Here is a 20,292-nt window from a genome sequence, read left to right as displayed (position 1 = left end):
TGTTTAATACTACCAGTTTAATAAGCCTGTGTATTGGGTGCAGGTGGTCAGGCTTTGACAGTGGGGCTGCAAAGGCCAGGGGGTGCCCTGGGCTGGTCACAACTGCTGCCAGCAGGCCCTAGTGGACACCTCTGCAGGTGTTCTAGGCTTTTGTTAGAGTTTTGCATCTTTAGTTAAGTGAGGGAAGGAGGCATAATGGAAATTATGCTGAAATGGGTGCCCTCATTGTGGATGAATCACGTTTTTGGGCATAGTCTCATTTGACATTATTCAAAAGAGTGTACAGTAACACTGGAGGCAAACAGCAACACCACAGAAAAATAAACTCACAGAAATTTTCCATTGTTTTTGGACCCAATGAGGATACGGTGCTCTGACTCCTCCCGAGAGATCCTCCCGTGGAACCACGGCATCTTCTCGTGGGCTGTAGTGGCAATCAGCTTTTCCAGCTGAGGCTTCTGACTAATGATAGCTTGTTCAAGAGCATGCCCCTAGAGAGCAGTAAAAACACAGTGAAACAGTCAAACTACCTTCTGCAATAAAAAGATGACAGGTAGACTCTCAGTCTTTTGGGACTGCTCTTGGGACATTCAAAATCTGCACATATTTTTTGTGTGTGACAGCCTGTTTGCTATAAAGATTTTAAACATCACAAAACTAGGGTTCCTCCTTTACCTCTGAGAAAAAGAAGGAAAATTAACCAGTAAGTAAAACCACTGATATTTCAGTATTTAACCTTAAAATAAAGTCATATTGTTATGCTAAAGAAGTTAGTGTCTGAGATTTCAAACGTACCTCCAAATACATATCTTATGGCAGTGTACTGAAATAAACTACATGTACTTTGCACTGTTACAGCCTGTCTATGTCAAAGACATCAATGCAAATTTTCCCAGACAGTACAGTCCCCATTTTAGAGTCAATTATTCAGAGTAATATTAACTTAGACATTTCTAACCTTGTCTACAACCTACCACTTCTAAATTGGGCTCAGAATCTGAGGGCAACCCCCACTAGTTTCACCAGCGTTTAACCAGAGTTTGTCAGCTTCCCTCTAGATTGAGCTCAGACCCATCAGAAAAGACACTGAACCTCAGAAGTTATAGAAAATGTTGTGTAAGTTTCAGGTTTTCCCAGTTTGGGGGTTGCTCCATATATTTTACAGAGCAAAATTCATAGGGCTACTTGCTAGCAGCAAAAGAGATTAGAAACCCTGAGTATCTTCATCAGTTCTAAAGGTAACATGACATCTCAAGGTGAAATAATATTCCCTTTGCAGCCTCCTACACTAGTGTTTCCATGTTAAGACTGGCTTCTTCATAGTCATTCTCAGGAAAAAATCCAACATGTTGTCCTCCACGTGGAAAATTCCTGCTTGACCCTTGCAGCACTGAAGATGTATAGGAAGTATTCCACAGTGCAGAAACTGTTCTCTTTCAGGAACAATTTCTGTTTTGGACATAACTTAAATTAGCAACACAGAAAAAAAGACCAACTAAGAGAGTAAGATGTAAAAAAAGTCATCATGCCACCATGCCTGCGTGCATATCAATCAATAAAAATCAGAATTAAAAGCGATGAGACAATCAATTTCTGTATCTTGTTCATTACATGTATTAATTTTTGGTCCAAATCTGATGACATATGTTAGTGCAGAGGTAGATAAGATTATGCTAGACCAGGACATTGTAGAAATTCTAAGTGCTTAAATTTCAGGAAAACTACGCTTATTGCCAAGTTACTGCATGGACTGGGGAGAAAAACCCCTTACTGTTAAATTTCAAACAGCTATGATTTCATTGTGACGAAGTACTACCTAGCAGCAGCAACAGCTGGAAACAAACACTGCAATCTCTTTTTCTCCTAGCTCAAAAATTACTTTATGGTGAGATCCAGTCTGGTTTTACCTGCAAATTCCAAGTCTGCTTGACATATTCTCTGATGAGGTTCTCTTTCAAATCTTCAAAGGGTCCTGTTTTGGGTTCAACGCCTGGTGGCCGGTTGAAAGGTTTTCTCAGCAGACAGATAAGGCCATCCGCTTCCCCTGAGTGATAATTAATGAGTTCAGCAGGACTGGCATGCGACTTGCCTCCCGCAATAGCATAGGAGCCACTCAGCTCCCTCTCAATTGTATAGTGGTGAACCTTCCTTCCGTGGGCCAAGGAGAGGGTGAAGCCGCCCAGGTAATTCCGGCTCTGGCGGAGCAGGTATAGTCCGTCACTTGCTCCTCCCTGCATTAGGTACTCCTCAGCATCTTCACGTGTGATATTACCAAAGAAGTAAGGCAAATGGTTAGCAGGGTTTGATGTGTTGGAAGCCATGGTTTTTTCTTTTCCAAGTAGCAAACCTAGAATACTGTATCTGAAAATACAAAGACAGAGACGTGAATGTCAGTAGAAAAAAGAGGATAAACCAATAAGATAGCAGTTCACCTGCAGTGTGTTTGCAGAATCACAGAATGATTTAGTCTGGAATACACCTTTAAAGTCATTGAGTCCAAACTTGAACCAATCACCACCTTGTCAACAAGACCATGGCACCGAGTGCTCTGTCCACTTGTTTCTTGAACACCTCCAGGGATGGTAACTCCATCACCTCCCTTGGCAGGGCATTATGATGTCTAACAGCCCTTTCTGTGAATAAATTCACCTGACATCAAACTTGAAAATCACCTGAAGCTATGCCGCTTGGCATAACTTGAGGTAATTTTAGTAATGCATTTGTTGGTGATATGTATGTTGACAATTAAAAAATAATTTTAAAGTGAAAATCCATTTTTATCTTGTTAGAAGTTGTTTTTCTAAATCCCAGCAGCTCTGTTTTCCTGTTTCCCAGCACCTTGGCTAGAAGTGGACAAAGTGATCAGAAGTTCAGTTCATTGTGAAACACATAGGAGTTAAAATATGAGCTCTTCACAATAAAATGAAGCATTATTTTGGGAAGCCATGCAGCAATCTGTGGAATCAGCATTAAACAGTTCAGGCTGTATGGAACAGGGTTAATACCACATTTGTCTTGTAGCTGGCTAAATTGTGCAGCTGAGTTACATGAAGAAAAGTGCGGAAGACTTTATGGATAACCATGTAGAAAGGGAGAGCTCCTAATGCAATGGTCTGAGGAATGGGAGTCTTAATGTAGGGCCTTTTAGCAGACAGCACTTCAGAATGACACCTTCCCTGGCTGTCCTGAAACAGGCAGAGGTGTTTGTGCCTACTGCTTAATTCGTGTTTGATCCATCAGTGCTGATTTGCTGCCCCTTGTGCTCATGTCAAAAACCAGTAGAGAGATACCTGTGCTGTGCTGTGAATACATAAAGGGTTGATGTGGGGAAGGAAAGAGGGAGAGGAACACAAAGTCAAATCAACAAGGCTCACACAGTATAGAAATCTAGACAGGGTACAGTCATGTCAAACCACATGCTGTGCAGATCTTCCGGTCTTCTTCCACCATCCCAGATAAGGGCAATGTCAAAATTGTAAAGATATTGCACCCACAAAATAGAGCTTTGTGTAGCATATTATTTATTGTTCCTCTGACCTACAACTAAAAGTTACCGGTTTAAATTCCCATACTAATCTAGTAACATAATTTTCACCTGTTAATTGCAATAAAGTTATAATTGAAGACACAGAAGGCAGTCCTTAGTTATCCACTGCCAAACATTAATTCTGTATGCAAAATGACCATTCTGACTGTACCAGACAAAGCTTTCTTCAAATGGAATAGATTCATTGAGTAACTTAATGCAGGGCCGGAGGATTGCAATCAATAATACAATGCCCATTTGGAGGCCAGTTAATAGTATTGTAACCCAGGGTCAGGATTGGGGTCAATATTATTTAAGATTTTCATTGAGCTGGTGGACAGCGGGGAGAGCACAACCTCAGCAAATTCACAAATAATACAAAATGGCACAGTGGCTAAACATCACAGGGCTGTGATACAATTCAAGGAGACCTGGAAAAGTTAAGGAATTTTAATGAAAGTAATTTAATGAAGCTCAACAAAAGGAAACATCTCATGAAGCAGACTTTGCCCATTTTAAAACATGTGCCTTCCTGGCTAGGTGGTGTCTAACACCCTTGTGATGTCACCATGGAAGGAAGGTCTGTGACCAGGATGTTTTTCAGCAGGGTCTGTCTGCCCACATTTGTCCAGGGCCCCTGTAGGTGTGCACACAGGGCATGCAGGCTCCATCAGAACTCTTGTCTTGCTCTGCCAGCTTTAGCATAGGGCACAGCAGCAGTCTGGGCACTGCACAAAGGCAGTCCCTGCCAGTGCTTCCCTTCCCCTGCCCAGCTGCACAGGGTTTCACAGGAGCCTGTCCTGGGACAGTGGGTGCAAGAATGCCAGTGCATTGGTAGCTGGGAACACTCCCAGAAAATTCCTCTTTCTTCCCTGACCACTGCCCCCAGGTACTCTGTGCTAAGCTGGTGGTGACTGCGGGAGTCTATGGGGGCTTAGGGTTGTGGATATACAAGCTCTTCTCCCCAGCCCTCCTGACATCTTGCCAGAGCCTGTAATATGCAACACAGATCTCAGCCTGAGTACTTGGGAGATGTGGAAAAGATCAGAGCTTTCTTCCTGCTCTCCATCCCTGCCCTCCAGTGGGGTGCAGGGATAGGGGCACAGACCAGCTGAGCCTCACATCCCACTGTCCTGTCCCAGGCCTCAGCTGCTGCTTCCATGCCTTCAAGGAGAGCCCGCAGGAGGCTCTTGCATCATCTCCCCTCTCCCATAGCCTTCTGATGCCCCCCTGGCTTTTCTACTCCTAGCACAAAGCAAACCATCACTCTCTATGTCTCTCTTGGCAGAACATGGCATCGGGCACCTAGGAAGGCACAGGGATAACAACTCTGCTGCAAGGGACAGTGGCATGGGACAGACACCCCAGGCAGAGCTGGAGTCAGCCTCTTCCTATGCACGAGATTATGAGAGGAAAAGGCTTTGTGTAGCACTGAGGAAGTTTAAATTGAACACCAGCACATATTTCTCCACTGAGGAAGTTATCAAGTATTGGAACAGGCTGCCCAGGGAAGTGTTTAAATCACCATCCCTGAGGGGATTTAAAGACCTGCAGAATGGTGGTTAGGGTCATGGTTTTGTAGTGGATTGAGTAGTGATAGGCTTACTATTGGATTTGATAATCTTAAGGACCTTTTCCGACTTGGAATATTTCTATGACTATTTGATTCTATTATTCTGGAAGTCATTACAAATATGGATGTTTTGAATGTTCTAGTTCCTGTTTCCTTCACTCCTGCTTGCTTGTTTCCTCCACACACCCCCATGTAATTTTTTTTTTTTTTTACTCCACTATGCACCACACATTCTGGTTGGTTAGGAGATGAATATACATCACCCAACTTCTAGCAAAATTGTGCTGGAAGGCAGGCTCTAAGTCTTCAATACCACTTTCAGGAAAGATGGAAGAAAACAGATTTACTATTAGGTTTTTAGTAAGGAAAGAATTTGGATGCATGAATGATCAACACTGGCTCTTCACCAGCAATGTACAACTTTAAGAAAAGGAAGAAATAATCCCATATGGTGCCTCATGCCAAGAATGGTACTGCACTGCCTGCTCAAAACACCTCAATAATACATACTGAACATGTATCAAGCAGAAAAATATCACCACAATCTTCATCTGTAGAACTTTATTTTAATTAATGTAATTCATTAAAGTTAATTTTTGCCATACTTCTAGTTTCAGACTTAAAAAAGATAAAAAACTTCAGAATGAAAATAACAGCTAATAAAAGTAGGGTGGGAGACAAGGTTAGAGGGGGTGAACACATCATCCCTGTCTACAAAAAAACTTTAGGACTACTGAAATTTAAATTCACTTTGACTATAATGTGTTTCAAATCAGGCTATTCTCCAGAGTATTTTTTGTCTCTTATTAATCTCAATGTTTTCTACACACTCTTCAGGAACAAAAAGTTCTTAAAAGGCAGAAGGGCAGGGGGAAATCCACTGGTTTCAATTTAGATGAAATGTCAGTGATGGCACTGGTGAGGGACTGTTAAATCTTCAGAATGAGGAGGTCTGCTGTATAACAGGTTTCCAAAACAAGAAGAATATTTCTCAGTTATGAAAAGAACAGCAGCAGGATTCTGATGATCTCTAATATTTTACAAATTATTTATTTATATCTGTTTCAGAAAACAATGGCCCGATTTACTTTCACAAAATATGTTACCGTTGGTCGATTTCAGGCCAGGTTTTCTACCCCACTTTCCAATATGTGAAGAATATTTAGTGTTTAGCAATGGTAGGAAATATTTGGAGTGATGCAGCATCTCCTGGGCATGCATAGAGGCAAATAATCACAAAAGAACTTTAGATAATGATTAAAAACTACTTAACAATTTTGGAAGAATGTCTGAATTTGGGATGGCTATTCTCTTCATTTGGAATTTCAAAATCTTGCCTTTGTTTTGGGAGTGCAATACCCTTCTGGGATCAGTAAAGGAATAGAAGAAAATGCTTGAATTCAGAGTTTTCTCCTCCTCTAAGTTTTTCCAGGTGCACAAAGAGTGCAGTGTTTTCAAGCCAGTGCAGTTACAAACATGAAGCTGTGAAATGGAGATTCGACCCCTAAGGTTGAATGTAAGGCTTCACCCTCCTGAGTGCTGAAGGAAGTGTGGCTGGCTACCCAAGAGAGGCACTTGAGCATAACAGCCACAGAGGGTCTTAAGTGCAACTCTCCCCTTGGTCGCTAAATATGACTTTTAAGGAAGCTACAAATGCATGCAAATATCAGGCGTATCCTACGTGAAAGAAAAATATTACACAAACACATAAGAAAATTAAGTACTCACTTCCTCTCAGGCAGCTTCCTCATCAACTCTGCAGGGTACTTCTGCCATAGCACAAGAGTTTAGTACCTCACACATTTCATGCATACTAGGAAGCAAAACATTCTCTCAGAACAGATGAGCAAAATGAAGGAAAACTCACCTGGAAGGTGTTAGAAAAAAAATCTCTGCTAACCACACTGCAAAACTTAGCTTAATTCTATTTAATCTAATATTTAGACAAGAACAAAGGGAGAATAATTACTATATTGAAAAGTTTGCTTAGCAAATATTATAATATTACCAAGGTACTATCTCCCTTCTAACATTAAAAAAATATAAATAGGAATATGAATTTTTCTAAAAAGACCAAACAGTATAATGGTGAGAGACTTAGGAATTTCTGATTGATTAGTTTATTCCTTCATGGACAAGATGACTGAAATGTGACAAAGATCAAAAGCCATGTAGTGGTGAAATAGTGTGCCAAAAAAATGCTCCTTATTTAGGCAGCTATTTTTTCACCTTTTCTTGTTTTCCAAAGTAGTATTCTGTGAGCAGGGTTATGAAAATAAAGAAGTAAGGTTTAAAGTAAATGTCTTGCATGCATACATACATATAAGGCACACTAGACAGTGTCAAATGATGAAAATATGCTTATTGAAACAATTTGTTCTAGAACTGGGTGATATTTTAAGTACCACTTGAAGTTTAAGAACTTCAACAGTTCTCTAATTATACCCTGGAAAACATTAATAAAAAAAGAATAATATGAATGTACAGTTTTCTGAAGATCCTATTTAATTAGGATTCTTGGAATCAAGATGTGTGCCTCTGAGAAAAGCAGCACAAGTTTTTTAAGATTCTTCACCATATTTTCAACTTATGTAACTCACCTGAAAACTAGAAGAAATTCAGTATGCATAGAATTATAAATACACTTTTGATGGTGACTTGATATACTATATTAAATATTTTTATAGTTTCATGGTTTCAGGAGAACCTTAAAGGTATACTCCAAACTAATGCACACTTTGAAATAATTGGCACTGAAGTATTATAAATCCATTGCAACTACCTCACTTTTAAAAAACTAAATCTGAAGAAGTTTAACAAAGAAAATGGATTTGAATTACTGTTCTATTCTTATTTTTGCATCCTTAAAATCACGTTCCAGTGTGTGTAGATAGCTGAACGATGGTCTTAATTTCATCATCAGATTACCTCTACATGCCTCCTTTACCTTTTTGTATAAACATGAAAATTTAATTTCTATCTACACCTTAGGAAAGGAGTTTTTATGAGCAAATTACGCAGAAACAAAGGAAGAAAACAGCAAGTGTCTAAAAGGAAGTCAAGGCAGGGAAATACAACAGAATATAATTTTATAAAGTAATTCAAACAAATTAGAGTTTGATCAGGGCACTAGAGTGAATTTACTGACCTACTGAGAAACATTTGAAATCCGGTGTAGTTCAACTGGTAATACTGGTGATTTTGCAACTTTTGTAGATATCTTCAAACAAAGTCCCACTCATCACACTGAAGGGGATGTGTCTAGAAGGAAAAAGTGACACTTATATTTCCTTGAGTTCTGGCATTCCTCAGGGAAGTGCCCTTGCTGAGTACTGATGCTCAGGGCACTGTGTCTCAGTCTGCACCTGCTGTGCTCCAATCAGCTTACAGCCTGCAGCAACATTTCCATCACTCACGCTTGGGCCTCCTTCTCCATGTGTTTTCTCCAGCTTCTCCATGAAAAGTTTTCCTCATACAACCAAACACTCATCTCTGAGTTCTGCAACATTTTACTAACAATCTAAGCTATACTGCTCTGCTTTTTGACTTGTACTTCAGACTCTAAAAATGCCTTTTTCATCTTCAAAGACTTTGCTGTTATTCCACAGATGCTCCTTCCCAGTGCTGACAGATACAGAAAGCATGTGCTAGTTTTTAGCAAGTTTCATATTGTTATATGTTCATATTGTCAATTCATACTGACAATAATGCTAGCAAGTACATGTTGTCAAATTTTTATTATTTCTTCAACACTGGGCTCTTTCCTTAGCACCTCTATCTAATAAAAATACTTGTCTTGGGTGTCAAGTTCCATATTTTACTTTAACAGTTCGGTTTCAGAAGCATTTTCTTTCTTTCAGATATTTTTGCTTTTTATTTTATATTGTGATGCTTTTAGGGTGACAACGGTGTTTCTGCTAAGGTTTTTAAATACTGCAATGTATTCTTTTACAGAAACATAGCTCAATTAAAATCTGTCTGGGAAAAATAGGGAACATGGTAGCTTTGGACCAGAACACTTGTCTGATGGGAAATTCAAAACCTGGATCTAAAAATATGATCACTGAGCTTTAGGATTGTCCAGTTTGTAACAGGTTAATGTTTTATCATTATTATGAAAGTTAGTGGCCTAGCTAGCCTCTTTCTCAGCTTAAGACGAAAGAGTTTGTGCCCTCATTCATGTAAATCCTCAGCATTTTGGCCATATCAGAACAAGCATGTGCCTACTAAACAGGTGGCATTGGTATTTCATCTACTACCAACTATATTAAGGAGTCATTCATAAAATGAACTAAAAAGGAATATCACAAACACACCTAAAAGCCTCAGGAGCTTCAAAAAATTGGATTTTATAAAATATTTTCCTATAGATTTACTTTCTGGAGTCATCTTAATCAATACTGCGGACAGATAGATATTTTTTTTTTCTCTATTGAAACATCCCAGAAATGCCCTCATTTACTCAAAATTGCATCTGACATTCTGATATCATCAGACTACTCCAGGCACTCTAGCTGCTGAAATATTTCCTGAGGAAAAACTACTTGACCTGTCAACACAATTACTGCCCTATTACAAGGCAAACAGATGCTTAGAAAAAGTACCAGAGCATTCATGTTCTCTTTAGGGCTTTTCTATAAAAGCTTCTGACCTGAGCTCATGAAGGAGCATTCATCACTAAAAAAACCATTCTTCACTGATGCTAGGAATCTATTGTTTCTCTTATACACCTTTCTTTTGGGATTCTCATGTCTTTGGTAATCTTTTCATATGCCATAGTTTTCCTCTAATGAAGTTTTTCTGCTTTGGTCTTTTATAAAGCTCAGCATGCTACTGTGAAAGAATTTAAAAAAAAAAAAAATAGGTGTTTATGGATTGCAGTAATTCTTTCCCTGGAAGTAAAAAATCCTATGATTTTCACACATATTAAAAATAGAAAAAAAACAACCAAAAAACCCCAAACAATTTTTTCTCCTTTTAAATTCCCTTACATCTATTTCCACTCTTACACTGTCACAAATACAAACACTGCCTCTCGCCAAACATGTCTCTCATCAAATCAAGAATTTCAGACATAAAATGGGTGGCATCATTTCTATGGGGACAAAATACTCAACTGTGATTTGTCCCTATTAAACCACCGTATAAATAATGGAACCACTGGGATGAGGTAAATCTGCAGGAAAGCATTTCAGATACTGCAGGCAGATCCCTGTCTAATCTCCCATTTTCCTGCTGTGATAAGATGTGAGCAAACTTCTTTGGGCACAGACAGATCTTCACTAAGATCAGCTGTGCCACTGTAGTGACTGCAGAATAGTACAGGTATAATTGTACAATGCTGGTGGAGGGGGGAATAAAAAAGAAAAAGGAAAAAAAAAAGCCTGTGTTGGGATGCAGTTACAAAAGTCTTACTCAGGGAGCCCCAACTATCTCCCTTCAGGAGCTACTGAGACATACATAAATGTATATACATACACACACACACACACACGTATATATACATATATGCATTGTTCCTTTATGGTTTTGTTTCAAACATGTATTTACTTCCCAGAATTACAGTAAAAAGTAAAACTCCTTTGCATGCCATAGATCACACTATGATTGCATGGAGAGAGCTGTGAAATGAGCGTACAAAGTCAGTGAAAATACATGAAGAGCAAAACAAAAAAATTATAATCTTTCTTGCAAGAAATCACTGAAACCACTAAAAAGAGATTGAACAGCTTAGCCAATGGCCTGCATATTTTCAGGGTCCAAGTTACAGTGACATTAAATATGACAGTGTAGCATGTTGCCAAGTGGAATACATTTTCATTTTTACAAAAGAGTTTTCACAGAGACAGCAATAACAAAACTGTTATGGACAAGACAGTGATGGCACAGTAAAACAAAACACATCTAACTATCACTAAATTTTCCCCCAGTCCCAAAATCTTCTTTCAAGGTTCACCATGGTCTATTATTTTTCACAATTCAGAAAGAAGTAGCCAGAAAAAGATCTATCAGAGTGCTACACCAAAAACATTGATTCAAAACATTCATCTTTTTCCAGGAAGTCAAAACCTGGAATATCTGTCCAATTTCCAAACACACACAAAAGAGTGCCTTGGGCAGAGAGCTGATGATACTGTAAATTTTCTTTACCATAAGATCTGAGAAAGGCTGGCTTCCAGAAGGACCAGCATCCAATTGTGGATGGATCCACAAGCCATAACTTTGTTTTTCCTTCCTTCTGACATTTCTATCAAATTTGCTGGCAAGACATCTCAGAACTAAAGATCATGAATTAGAGAAGCAAGTTGCTATAACCAAATGGAAAGTGAATGAAAAGCTTCATCCATTAAAAAAAAAAAAATCCAGGAGAAATTCAACATTATTACAACAGCCTCAAAGTTTTATAGCCTTACAGGACTAAGACAAAATGCCACATTTCATTCAAAGTTTCAGATAAACATCACTGCGGTTCCACAAGATAGGTTTATTTTACATTCCAGCAAGTGTCTTCATTAGACTTTTAAAAATCAGTAATTGTGGCAGGCTGGCATTTCCAGAGCTATTATGCAGGGATTAACTCCTCTTCTTTGTTCAGGTCTGTCTCTACTCAGTTCCAAGTCTAGAGGCTGTGGATATATAAATTGTCTCAGTTTCTCAGCCATGAATATTAGCCTTCACTTACTGTTAAGCAAGAACACTTGGACCCCATTACACTTCATTCCTTATCTGAAATTTATTGGTCCATCTTTGTAATTGCTAAAACCTTTGCTGAACAGATGCCTCAATGGACTGGCTCCATGAGTCAGAGTGGTAAAATGAGGCAGGTTCCTCTTTCAGACCAAGGTTATTTTGCCATCTGAAACAGTCTGCAGTATTCTTCTTTATATAGAAAGCACAGAAATTACTGCAGGAACAAAAACAACTTGCCTGTCATACTCCTAGAATAGGCAAGCTTCTATAAAACTGGGCAAGCCTTCCCAGTGCTACATTCTAGAGTCTATAAAAACCATGCCATGTTTTCTTATTTTTTGAAAAGCTTCTGCTAGGAGCACAGGCCAGGTAAATGTTCTGCCACAGACACACTGTAAGCACCATCTCTTAATGGAAATTACACTCACAAAGAATTGACACCCACAGAGGTATGGGAAAAAAGGTCAAGCATTTCTGTTTTTTGAAAGGAAGATGTGATACTAGCTCACATAGCCAGGTTGACAACAGTAAAAATCTTTCTTAAAATCTATCTAATAATTAGAAATATAGAAGCATAGCATTGTTCAGGTTAGAAGGAACCTGAAAGATCACTTACTTCCAAACCCCCTGTTACAGGAAGAAATACGTTTCCCCTGACCAAGTTTCTCAGAACCCCATCCAGTCTGGCCTTGAAGACTGCCAGGGGCATTTACAAGTTCTCTGGGCAACCAGTTCAAGTGCCTCAACACTCCTGCAGTAAAGCATTCTTTATTTAACAGCATTTTTGTTAGGAAAGGAATGCTTTTCTTGAAAAATACTATAATCCAACAATTGCACCAGCTCTTCCTGACTATGTTTTATGAGGACACAGGTATCATAAAAGACAGACTGCTTTGCAAAACAGACTCTTCATTAGTGCATCAGCCATTTAGAAAAGACTAAGTCTGTATCTCTCCCCATATCAGCCTTTATCATCAGAACAAGCAGCACAGAAAAAACTTCTCATTGATATAAAGACAGAACAGTCTCTTAACAGGCAGGAACTAATTTTAACCAGCAAACAAACTGAAACCTACCCTCTCCTCTCATATAAAACATAGAATGTTCCAGAAACACTATACACAGAGAGAGATATGTGCCCACTCTTCCCATCCTAAAAAGTAAGCCCATTAGCAACCCCTGGACCAACTGAATACTCTTGATAAGGCAAATTTATCACTCTGGGTAGCAAGAGGATGCACCTGGCCTCAGTGTGTTCTGGGCCAATAGGCAGTATTTCCCTGTCTCTTGCATGACAAACTGCCAGGCTGGAAAAAGGGGCCTCTTTTTTGATGGTGTCCTGTTCTCTGCACAGCATCAGCAGCTCCATCTCTAAATGGTCCACTGGTGATTGCCTCTATGGATAATTGCTATGTCAGGATAACAAAAAGCCACTTCCATTTGATGAAACTTGTCTCTTGAGAGTTGGAGGTAAGTGGATTTTACACTAGCAACATCATGGCCTCAACACACTGCTGCTCCCAAGTGAACACAGCTCTGCATCCTTTTCAGAAAGCATGTTCCAGTGGTTTTGAGTTCACTCATCCCATACTGGGGTGTTTCCCCTGCACTTTTGTGCATAGAAGTACCTGCAAAGCAGATCTTTGATGCATTTACTGGATGATGACAGTCACACAGTTATTCCCTGCACCTGAGGTAGCATGAGATTTCTTGCCAACTGCACCTGATAACTGAGGATGGAAAAGACACTCACAGCTTCCCTTAATGATCACCTCAATTCTGGGGTGTCAGAACTGTTCAGAGCAGTGCTCTGATACTTATCTTAAGTAAGTGATAATTTTCACTTCACAGCAGCAAGATGCTCGCTGATTCAAAAGATAGCTAATCTGGTTATCCAACCTGGAAAAATAATCTTTACTTAAACATCCTACTTGCTTTAGTAACTCCTGAGCAAAACACTGTGGAATTCATATGAATTCTATGAAATGCAGCAGTGACATTTATAAATTTATGCCAAAGTTGACAGTACTAGTGCTGCTTCCTTTGCTCAATATTCCACGTATTTCAGATATTGAGCTACTGGGTTTAGCAAAAAGTGTCCCTGAATCTCCCAGTGCACTTGGAGATAAATGATCTTTATGGTCCTTCCAATCCAAATCTTTCTGTGATTCTATGGTATCAAACCTTGACAAAATTTTAGGTTTGTGGGGTTTTTTTGCATGGATTTATCTTCTTGATTCAATTTATCAAATTTGGTCTCTTTCCCACATTAAGAATTTACCCATAAGCAACTGCTTATTAAACACATATCAGCTACCTTTCCTATGTTCCCTCCAAACAAAACAGCAAAAAGATTTTTTTTCAGCTGAAGCTTTTCTGTAATTCACTTTACAAGAATTTTTAGGGGGGAAAGGATTGTCTTTATAGCATATTTCTAACCTCAGGTTTTGAATCAAAATGAAGAAAATCATTCAAGTAAAATCATTCATTTCAAGTAACTCTATCAAAAAATCAAGAAATAAGTTTTGTAAAACAAAGGTAAATATTGTTTTAAACTGAGCCAATTTTGAAATTAATACTAGAACTTTTAAAAGCAGAACTACACACTCAGGGGTCAGCAGCAACACACATTTTAGCATTTAGATCAGCATGTTCTCAGTCACACAGGCTTTAGCTAAGACACATACTGTCTCTATATGTTCTGGATTCTATTTCTTTTATGGTCTTAGAAGTTTTGTGGTTTCTTCCTCTTTTTCCCCCCACTCATTTACTTCATTTTTTTTATACAATCGGGGAAAATAAGAGAATGTCCCTCCAAGAGGGTAGGGATGGTCTGTGGGTGATGCATGAAATGGTGACACCTTACTCATTTTACTGAATCTGTTGCTTAAGATAAGGATTTATGACATTAAAATATTTCAGCAATTTTCTGATTCCTTGGTACATACACTACTCTACCACTTTCTGAAAGTGTTTTCTCTAGTTGCCTCTAATCACGATTGTGTTTCCTGTCAATTTCAGCTCCACCCCTAGCCTAGATATTGCCTCAGGGATTTACACGGCTGGACTTCCACACTACCATGCCAGAAGTCCTGCTTCTTTATCAAAGCTTTTACCACCTCATATCTTCTGCTCAGTGGTGAATTTCACCACTGATTTTTTCAGTGGTGAAAAATTCCTTCTGCTGCCTCTTTCCATTTTTAAAGAAGGCAAAGTTGTTGGAATTTTTACTGGACATTTTTTCCACTCAATCACCTGAAAATCCATATCTGTTTGGAGGAACACTATCACAAAGCAAATGAGAGCAAAACTGGAGAAATGATTGAGTAGTCCTAGCTTGTCAACCAACATATTCTAACATCAGTTTACTACAAACCGAGTGATAATGGAACTGGACAAACCATCTGTAATCATACTCCTGTATCCTGGTCATTTAGGTTCTAATACATATAAATTTTTAATTATTTACTCTGGTACCTGGTACAAAGGGAAGCAGCATTTTGCAAATAATGGAATCAAAGGGTAGCTTGGGTTGCAGGGACCTTAAAGATCATCTAGATTCAATCCCCCTGTCACAGGCAGAAACACCTTTCACTGGACCAGGTTTTCTCAGAGCCCCATCCTGGGGGGCCAGCCCCAGCCTGGCCTTGAACACTTGTGGGATGGGACATCCACAACATCCCTGGGCAAACTCTCCCAGTGCCTCACCACCCTCACTGTAAACAATTTCTTCCTAATATGTAATCTAAACCAACAGAGTTTTAAGCCATTCTACCTTGTCCTGTCACTATATGCTCTTATAAATTGTCTATCTATCTTTTTTTTTCTGGGTTTCCTTCAGGTACTGCAAGGCTGCAATTAGGTAATCTGGAATGCTTCTCTCTTCCAGGCTGAGCATTCCCAACTCTCTCAGACTTTTCTCATAGGAAAGGTGCTGCATCCTTCCAATCACCTTGGTGACCTCCTCTGGACTTGCTCCAATAGTTCCATGTCCTCCCTGTGCTGGGACCCCAGGGCTGATGCAGGGTTCCAGGTGGGCTCTCACCAGAGCAGAGCAGAGGGGCAGAATCCCCTCCCTCCCCTGCTGCCCACGCTGCTCTGGATGCAGCCCAGGACACGTTTGGCTTTTGGGCTGGGAGTGCCCACGGCTGGGTCATGTCCAGCCTCTCACCACCAGCACCCCCAAATCCTTCTCACAGGGCTGCTCTCCATCTCCCAGCCTGTGTCAGTACTGAGGGCTGCCCCGACCCAGTGCAGCACCTTTAACCTTGTTAAATCTCCTCAGGTTCCTATGGCCTCACTTCTCGAGCTTATCCAGGTCCCTCTGGATGGTATCCCATCTTTCAGGTGTGTCAACTGCACCTCTCAGCTCGGTGTTACCTAAAAATTTCTTGAGCATGCACTTGGTCCCTTTATCTGCCATTAATGAAGATATTAAATAACACTGGTCGCAATATAGATATACTGAAGTCACTTCATAACATTAGGATCCCTGTAAGTCTCAAAAGTATTTTTATATTTTCTTTCATTTTTAGAAGAGCAACTCTTAAGAAATATCATTAATCATCATATGTAAAGGCACCGGAGGTTATAACCTAATTTCAAATTTGGAATGCATACACAAACTACAAAATTGTATTTTATTTCTTTGAGGCAGGCAATGTTTCCATGTCAAGCATCATATTTATTTATTAATTATCATTTGCTACAGCAAATCCTGGAATTTTTCCTTTTTGGTTCAGGGTCATACAGCTCCTTCACACTTCCTGCATTTGTAATGCTGATGTTTTCCAATCACCTCAACATGCAATGAAGAAGTCAGTAGGAAATGTTTTCTTCTGCTTAACTGTATGCCTTCACATTACCCTATATAGTGAAATTAAAAGGTAAACAATATCCACTATGTACCCTTGCTACTGGAATCTTAAACTACAATGCAAATACTAAGCAAGAGCTTTGTGATTAAATGATTTTACCACGCCTTAAATAAATATTAATAATTGTGTATTGTACTATCTTACACCATACAAAAGATTAGGGAAGGATACTGCAAAGCCCAAAGTTTCTTTTTCTCAAGAGTGGCTGAAAGGCTTAAATCCAACTCCAGAAATTAATAATGTTTTTCTGAAAAAGTAGTACAGATATTAAGAACACGTTTTTGTAAAAGCATTTCTAGAAATGCCAGCTGAGACATGTAGTGAGCTGCCCTCTCCTCCCCCACCAAGATTTTCTTCTTTCGTCAAATGCAAGCAAAACTACTGTTAAATTGAACTACAAAATTGTTTCTCTACAATGAATTGGTATTTTACATTTTCTTAAATTAGAAATTAAGAAGTTGATACTGTAAATCATTGCAAGATGAAAAGTTTTCATTCTTACGACTGAACCTTACTACTGACACCCACAAACACCTGCAAGCCCATCTTCAACTTGAGTGGTATAAGCACTCTTGCCCCACTGGAGCAACTCAAGCACACATTTACATTCAAGCAAAAAAGAGGTAGTTTGTAGAAGCAGCTAGTGGTTTATTTCGAGCACAACATAACAGATTAGAAGACTCATTTGGAATGATTTTTCTGTGACTATTACTCACATTTATAGATAACTCTTGCATTCCTTGTAATTATGATATAAACCCTGACAAGTTCCCTTTTTCAGCTGTGCTATTCTAGACATAAACACATGCAACTGAAGGCAGATTCTGGCACAGTTTGTGTAATGTGTACACAAGAGATCCTGGTGTACTGGCTCAAAGGTTTGTAAATCTGGAAAAAGGACAACACTACCTAGAATTTTCAGATGCAAACAGATTTCTTACTCTTATAGTATTCACATCAACAGTGGCATTGGACTCATTGTCTTCTGCTAAATATTGAGTCTTGAAAAAGGATTAAGAAAAAAGAAGTGTAATTTGCAAAAAAGGAGAAAATTATCATTGAGAGACTATGACTTCTGAACACAACATATATTTCAGAAGTGATTTCTCCTGCTTCTAATACTTCTGTCCTATTTGATCCAGAAGAAAATATGGGAGACTAAGGAAATTACTCTAGATTATTTTTTTTTGGCCATTGGTATCTTCCAACGTGTTTAAGACAAGCTTATAATTTCACCATAAGTCTTTGAAACTGTTATTTTGTGCTCAACATAAACTGCTAGCTAATTCTAAAAATAAATTTGCTTTTATCTTCCTGTGGCTTTGGATCTAATTCTGCTCTTGTATCAAATTGCAACAATGTGCAAAAGGGAAAGCTGCACAGTTCACCCTTGCTTTGACAGAGTGTTAATATTTTTTAACTGAAAAAACCCCTTGAATGTGTCAACTATATTTATCATGGTATTTTGTAGTGATTTTTAAGTGATTGTGAAAACCAAAATAATGCTATACTTTTATCTATTTCAGCCATTTAAAAAAATACATCTGATTTCAAACTCTTTAGTTAACATATACATATCTATGACTATAATCTTGCTCGCTCATGAGATAACTGTCACAACATAAAGAACATTCAAACTTCCTTATTTATCTCTCAGTGCTCAACAGAGGGATGAAGAAAAAAAAAAAAAAGAAGTCACAGTTCCGCTAACGGGACTGCCTCAGTCTACACTGCTACACTGTATGGCCTCCAAGCCTGTAAAAATACAGAGCTTTGCATGCTGAAACTACATGCATCTGTACTGGATGGCTGTGTCCATGGATTACTCCATGGATCCAACCCAAGGACTCAGGAGATCTATGCTTTTGTGGATAAAAAGAGCAAGAAAGAAACCAAATGGAAAAGAACAATAAAAAAATCCTATAAACTGTTAATGCCCTAAAGAAGAATAATTTCATTTTAAATTTACGTTAAATAATTGTTTTACAATAAATATATCATGTAACTTGGCCAGACTCATACTCCACTTGCCACTCTTCTAAGGGATTGTTTCATCTAACAAAAATCTTGTTTTACTTTGTCCAAGAAAACATCACATAACATCATTTCAAACTAATCTAGACAGCTACAACATACAATGCATGCGGTACAGTGCTACCAAAGATATGAATAATGCCAGCAGAACACAAAACTAAGAGAAATTTCTCTGGCACCCAGACTTGAAGAATCGACCACTAGTGATACAATAACCACAGCTGTTTTCTTGGAAACAAAATAGGGAAGTTTGGTAAAAGAACCCGCTTTTTTAAAGATTTTTTTTTTTTTCCAGGCATAAATCTTTTACGGGCTATGCACCATTCAGACAGCAGCCCTAGTTCTGTGTATATTTGGGTCTGTTTGAGACCTGCCACCACAGTAACGTCTCGCAACAAAGCAAAATCAATTTTCTTTCGCGCTTGAGTTTTAGATTTAAATTCTTGGGACGCTGGGCTAGCGGTATTTATTTTCCGAAGCACGGCAATTCAGACAGCTTTCAGGCTGGTGGCGCGTTTCCAGCCGCCCGCTCCCACCCCGCCACGGCCGCTCCTCTCTGCCGCCGCTCCTTGCGACCCTCCCGTGTCCCGGTGCCTCAGCATCCCTCCCACCGCTGCTGAGCGCTCCGGCTCTCCTTTCTGCCGGCGTCCCCGGCACCCCAAACCCCGCGGCGGGGACAGCAGCGTCCCCGGCCCCGGCCCGTCCGCATCCCCGTCCGCATCCCCGTCCGCATCCCCGTCCGCATCCCCGTCCGCATCCCCGTCCGTATCCCCGTCCGTATCCCCGTCCGCATCCCCCTCCGCATCCCCCGGCCGCGGCGGGGAAGGAGCGGCGGCTCCGGGCCGGCCCCGCTCCGGTCCCCGCGCTGCTCACCGCTGCTGCTCGGGGTCACTCGGCTCCCGCCGCCGCCTCCTTCCGGGGGCAGCCCTCGGGCGGGCGGCTCTGCTGTGCCGAGCCGTGCCGGGCTGCGGCCGGAGCGGCGCCGGACCCTCCCTCAGCGCCGCCGGATTCGCCGCTTCCTCGTTTTCGCTCGCAGCCGCGGCCACTTCCTCAGCGCGGTGTGGGCGAGCTCTGCCTCCTCTCCAGCCGCCGTGCCCCCGGACTCTTTCGGATGCAGCGCTGCAGCCCCCGGAGCCGCTGGCGTCCGTCTCCTCCGGACCCCCGGCACCGCTGCTCGGGACCCGTGATGTGCGTCCCTTGGTGCCTCCTGACCGGGCTGTCCCCGGGACCCCGCTGTGCTGCTCTCCTTCGGACCCCTGCCTTGGGCTCCTGGTAGCGCCAGTGTCGCCCCACGGGCATCTGGCTTTGGAAGATGGATGTGTCGATGCTCAGCACCACGCTGGGGACAGAGGGTGGAAAAGCGTCAAGTGCGGCTTGTCGAAAGGGAATAAACGAATGTGTGCATATTGGTGCACATGCCAGATGCCAGTTGGTGAATTTATTGAAGTTTTTTGGTGCTTTGTGTGTACTGAGAAAAGGACTCCCTGAGGGTCTCCTTTTGGAGCAGCTAAAGGGCCAACCATAGCACAGTATCACCCTTCCTGCTGTATTTCACACAAAAATTCCTCCCATAGTTTCATCAAACATTTTTA

The 20,292-nt window shown here is 40.4% G+C and overlaps 1 protein-coding gene across 4 annotated transcripts in view; it reads right to left on the bottom strand.

Annotated features, from left to right (window-relative positions):
- The window catches only part of SYK (spleen associated tyrosine kinase), a 45,335-nt gene extending 25,380 nt beyond the window's left edge, over positions 1-19,955 (bottom strand). The window contains exons 1-5 of one of the 4 annotated variants that reach the window (XM_085566509.1): positions 19,574-19,955; positions 8,248-8,360; positions 6,828-6,912; positions 1,908-2,361; positions 331-491 (exon numbers count right to left, since the gene is read on the bottom strand). In XM_085566509.1, coding sequence (XP_085422635.1) covers positions 331-491; positions 1,908-2,361; positions 6,828-6,850 — 638 coding nt within the window. In that variant the 5' untranslated portion in view covers positions 6,851-6,912; positions 8,248-8,360; positions 19,574-19,955. Of the gene's footprint in view, positions 1-330; positions 492-1,907; positions 2,362-6,827; positions 6,967-8,247; positions 8,361-19,573 lie in introns of all 4 variants that reach the window. The other 3 variants (XM_085566507.1, XM_077790254.2, XM_085566508.1) reach the window with 3 other exon arrangements.
- Positions 19,956-20,292: the final 337 nt, after the last annotated feature.

The sequence above is a fragment of the Lonchura striata genome, chromosome Z, assembly GCF_050655825.1.
Source record: "Lonchura striata isolate lonStrDom1 chromosome Z, ASM5065582v1, whole genome shotgun sequence".
Classification (NCBI taxonomy): Eukaryota; Metazoa; Chordata; class Aves; order Passeriformes; family Estrildidae; genus Lonchura; species Lonchura striata.
The sequence above is the reverse complement of the archived record's forward strand: the minus strand, read 5'-3'. Positions and strand labels throughout refer to the sequence as shown.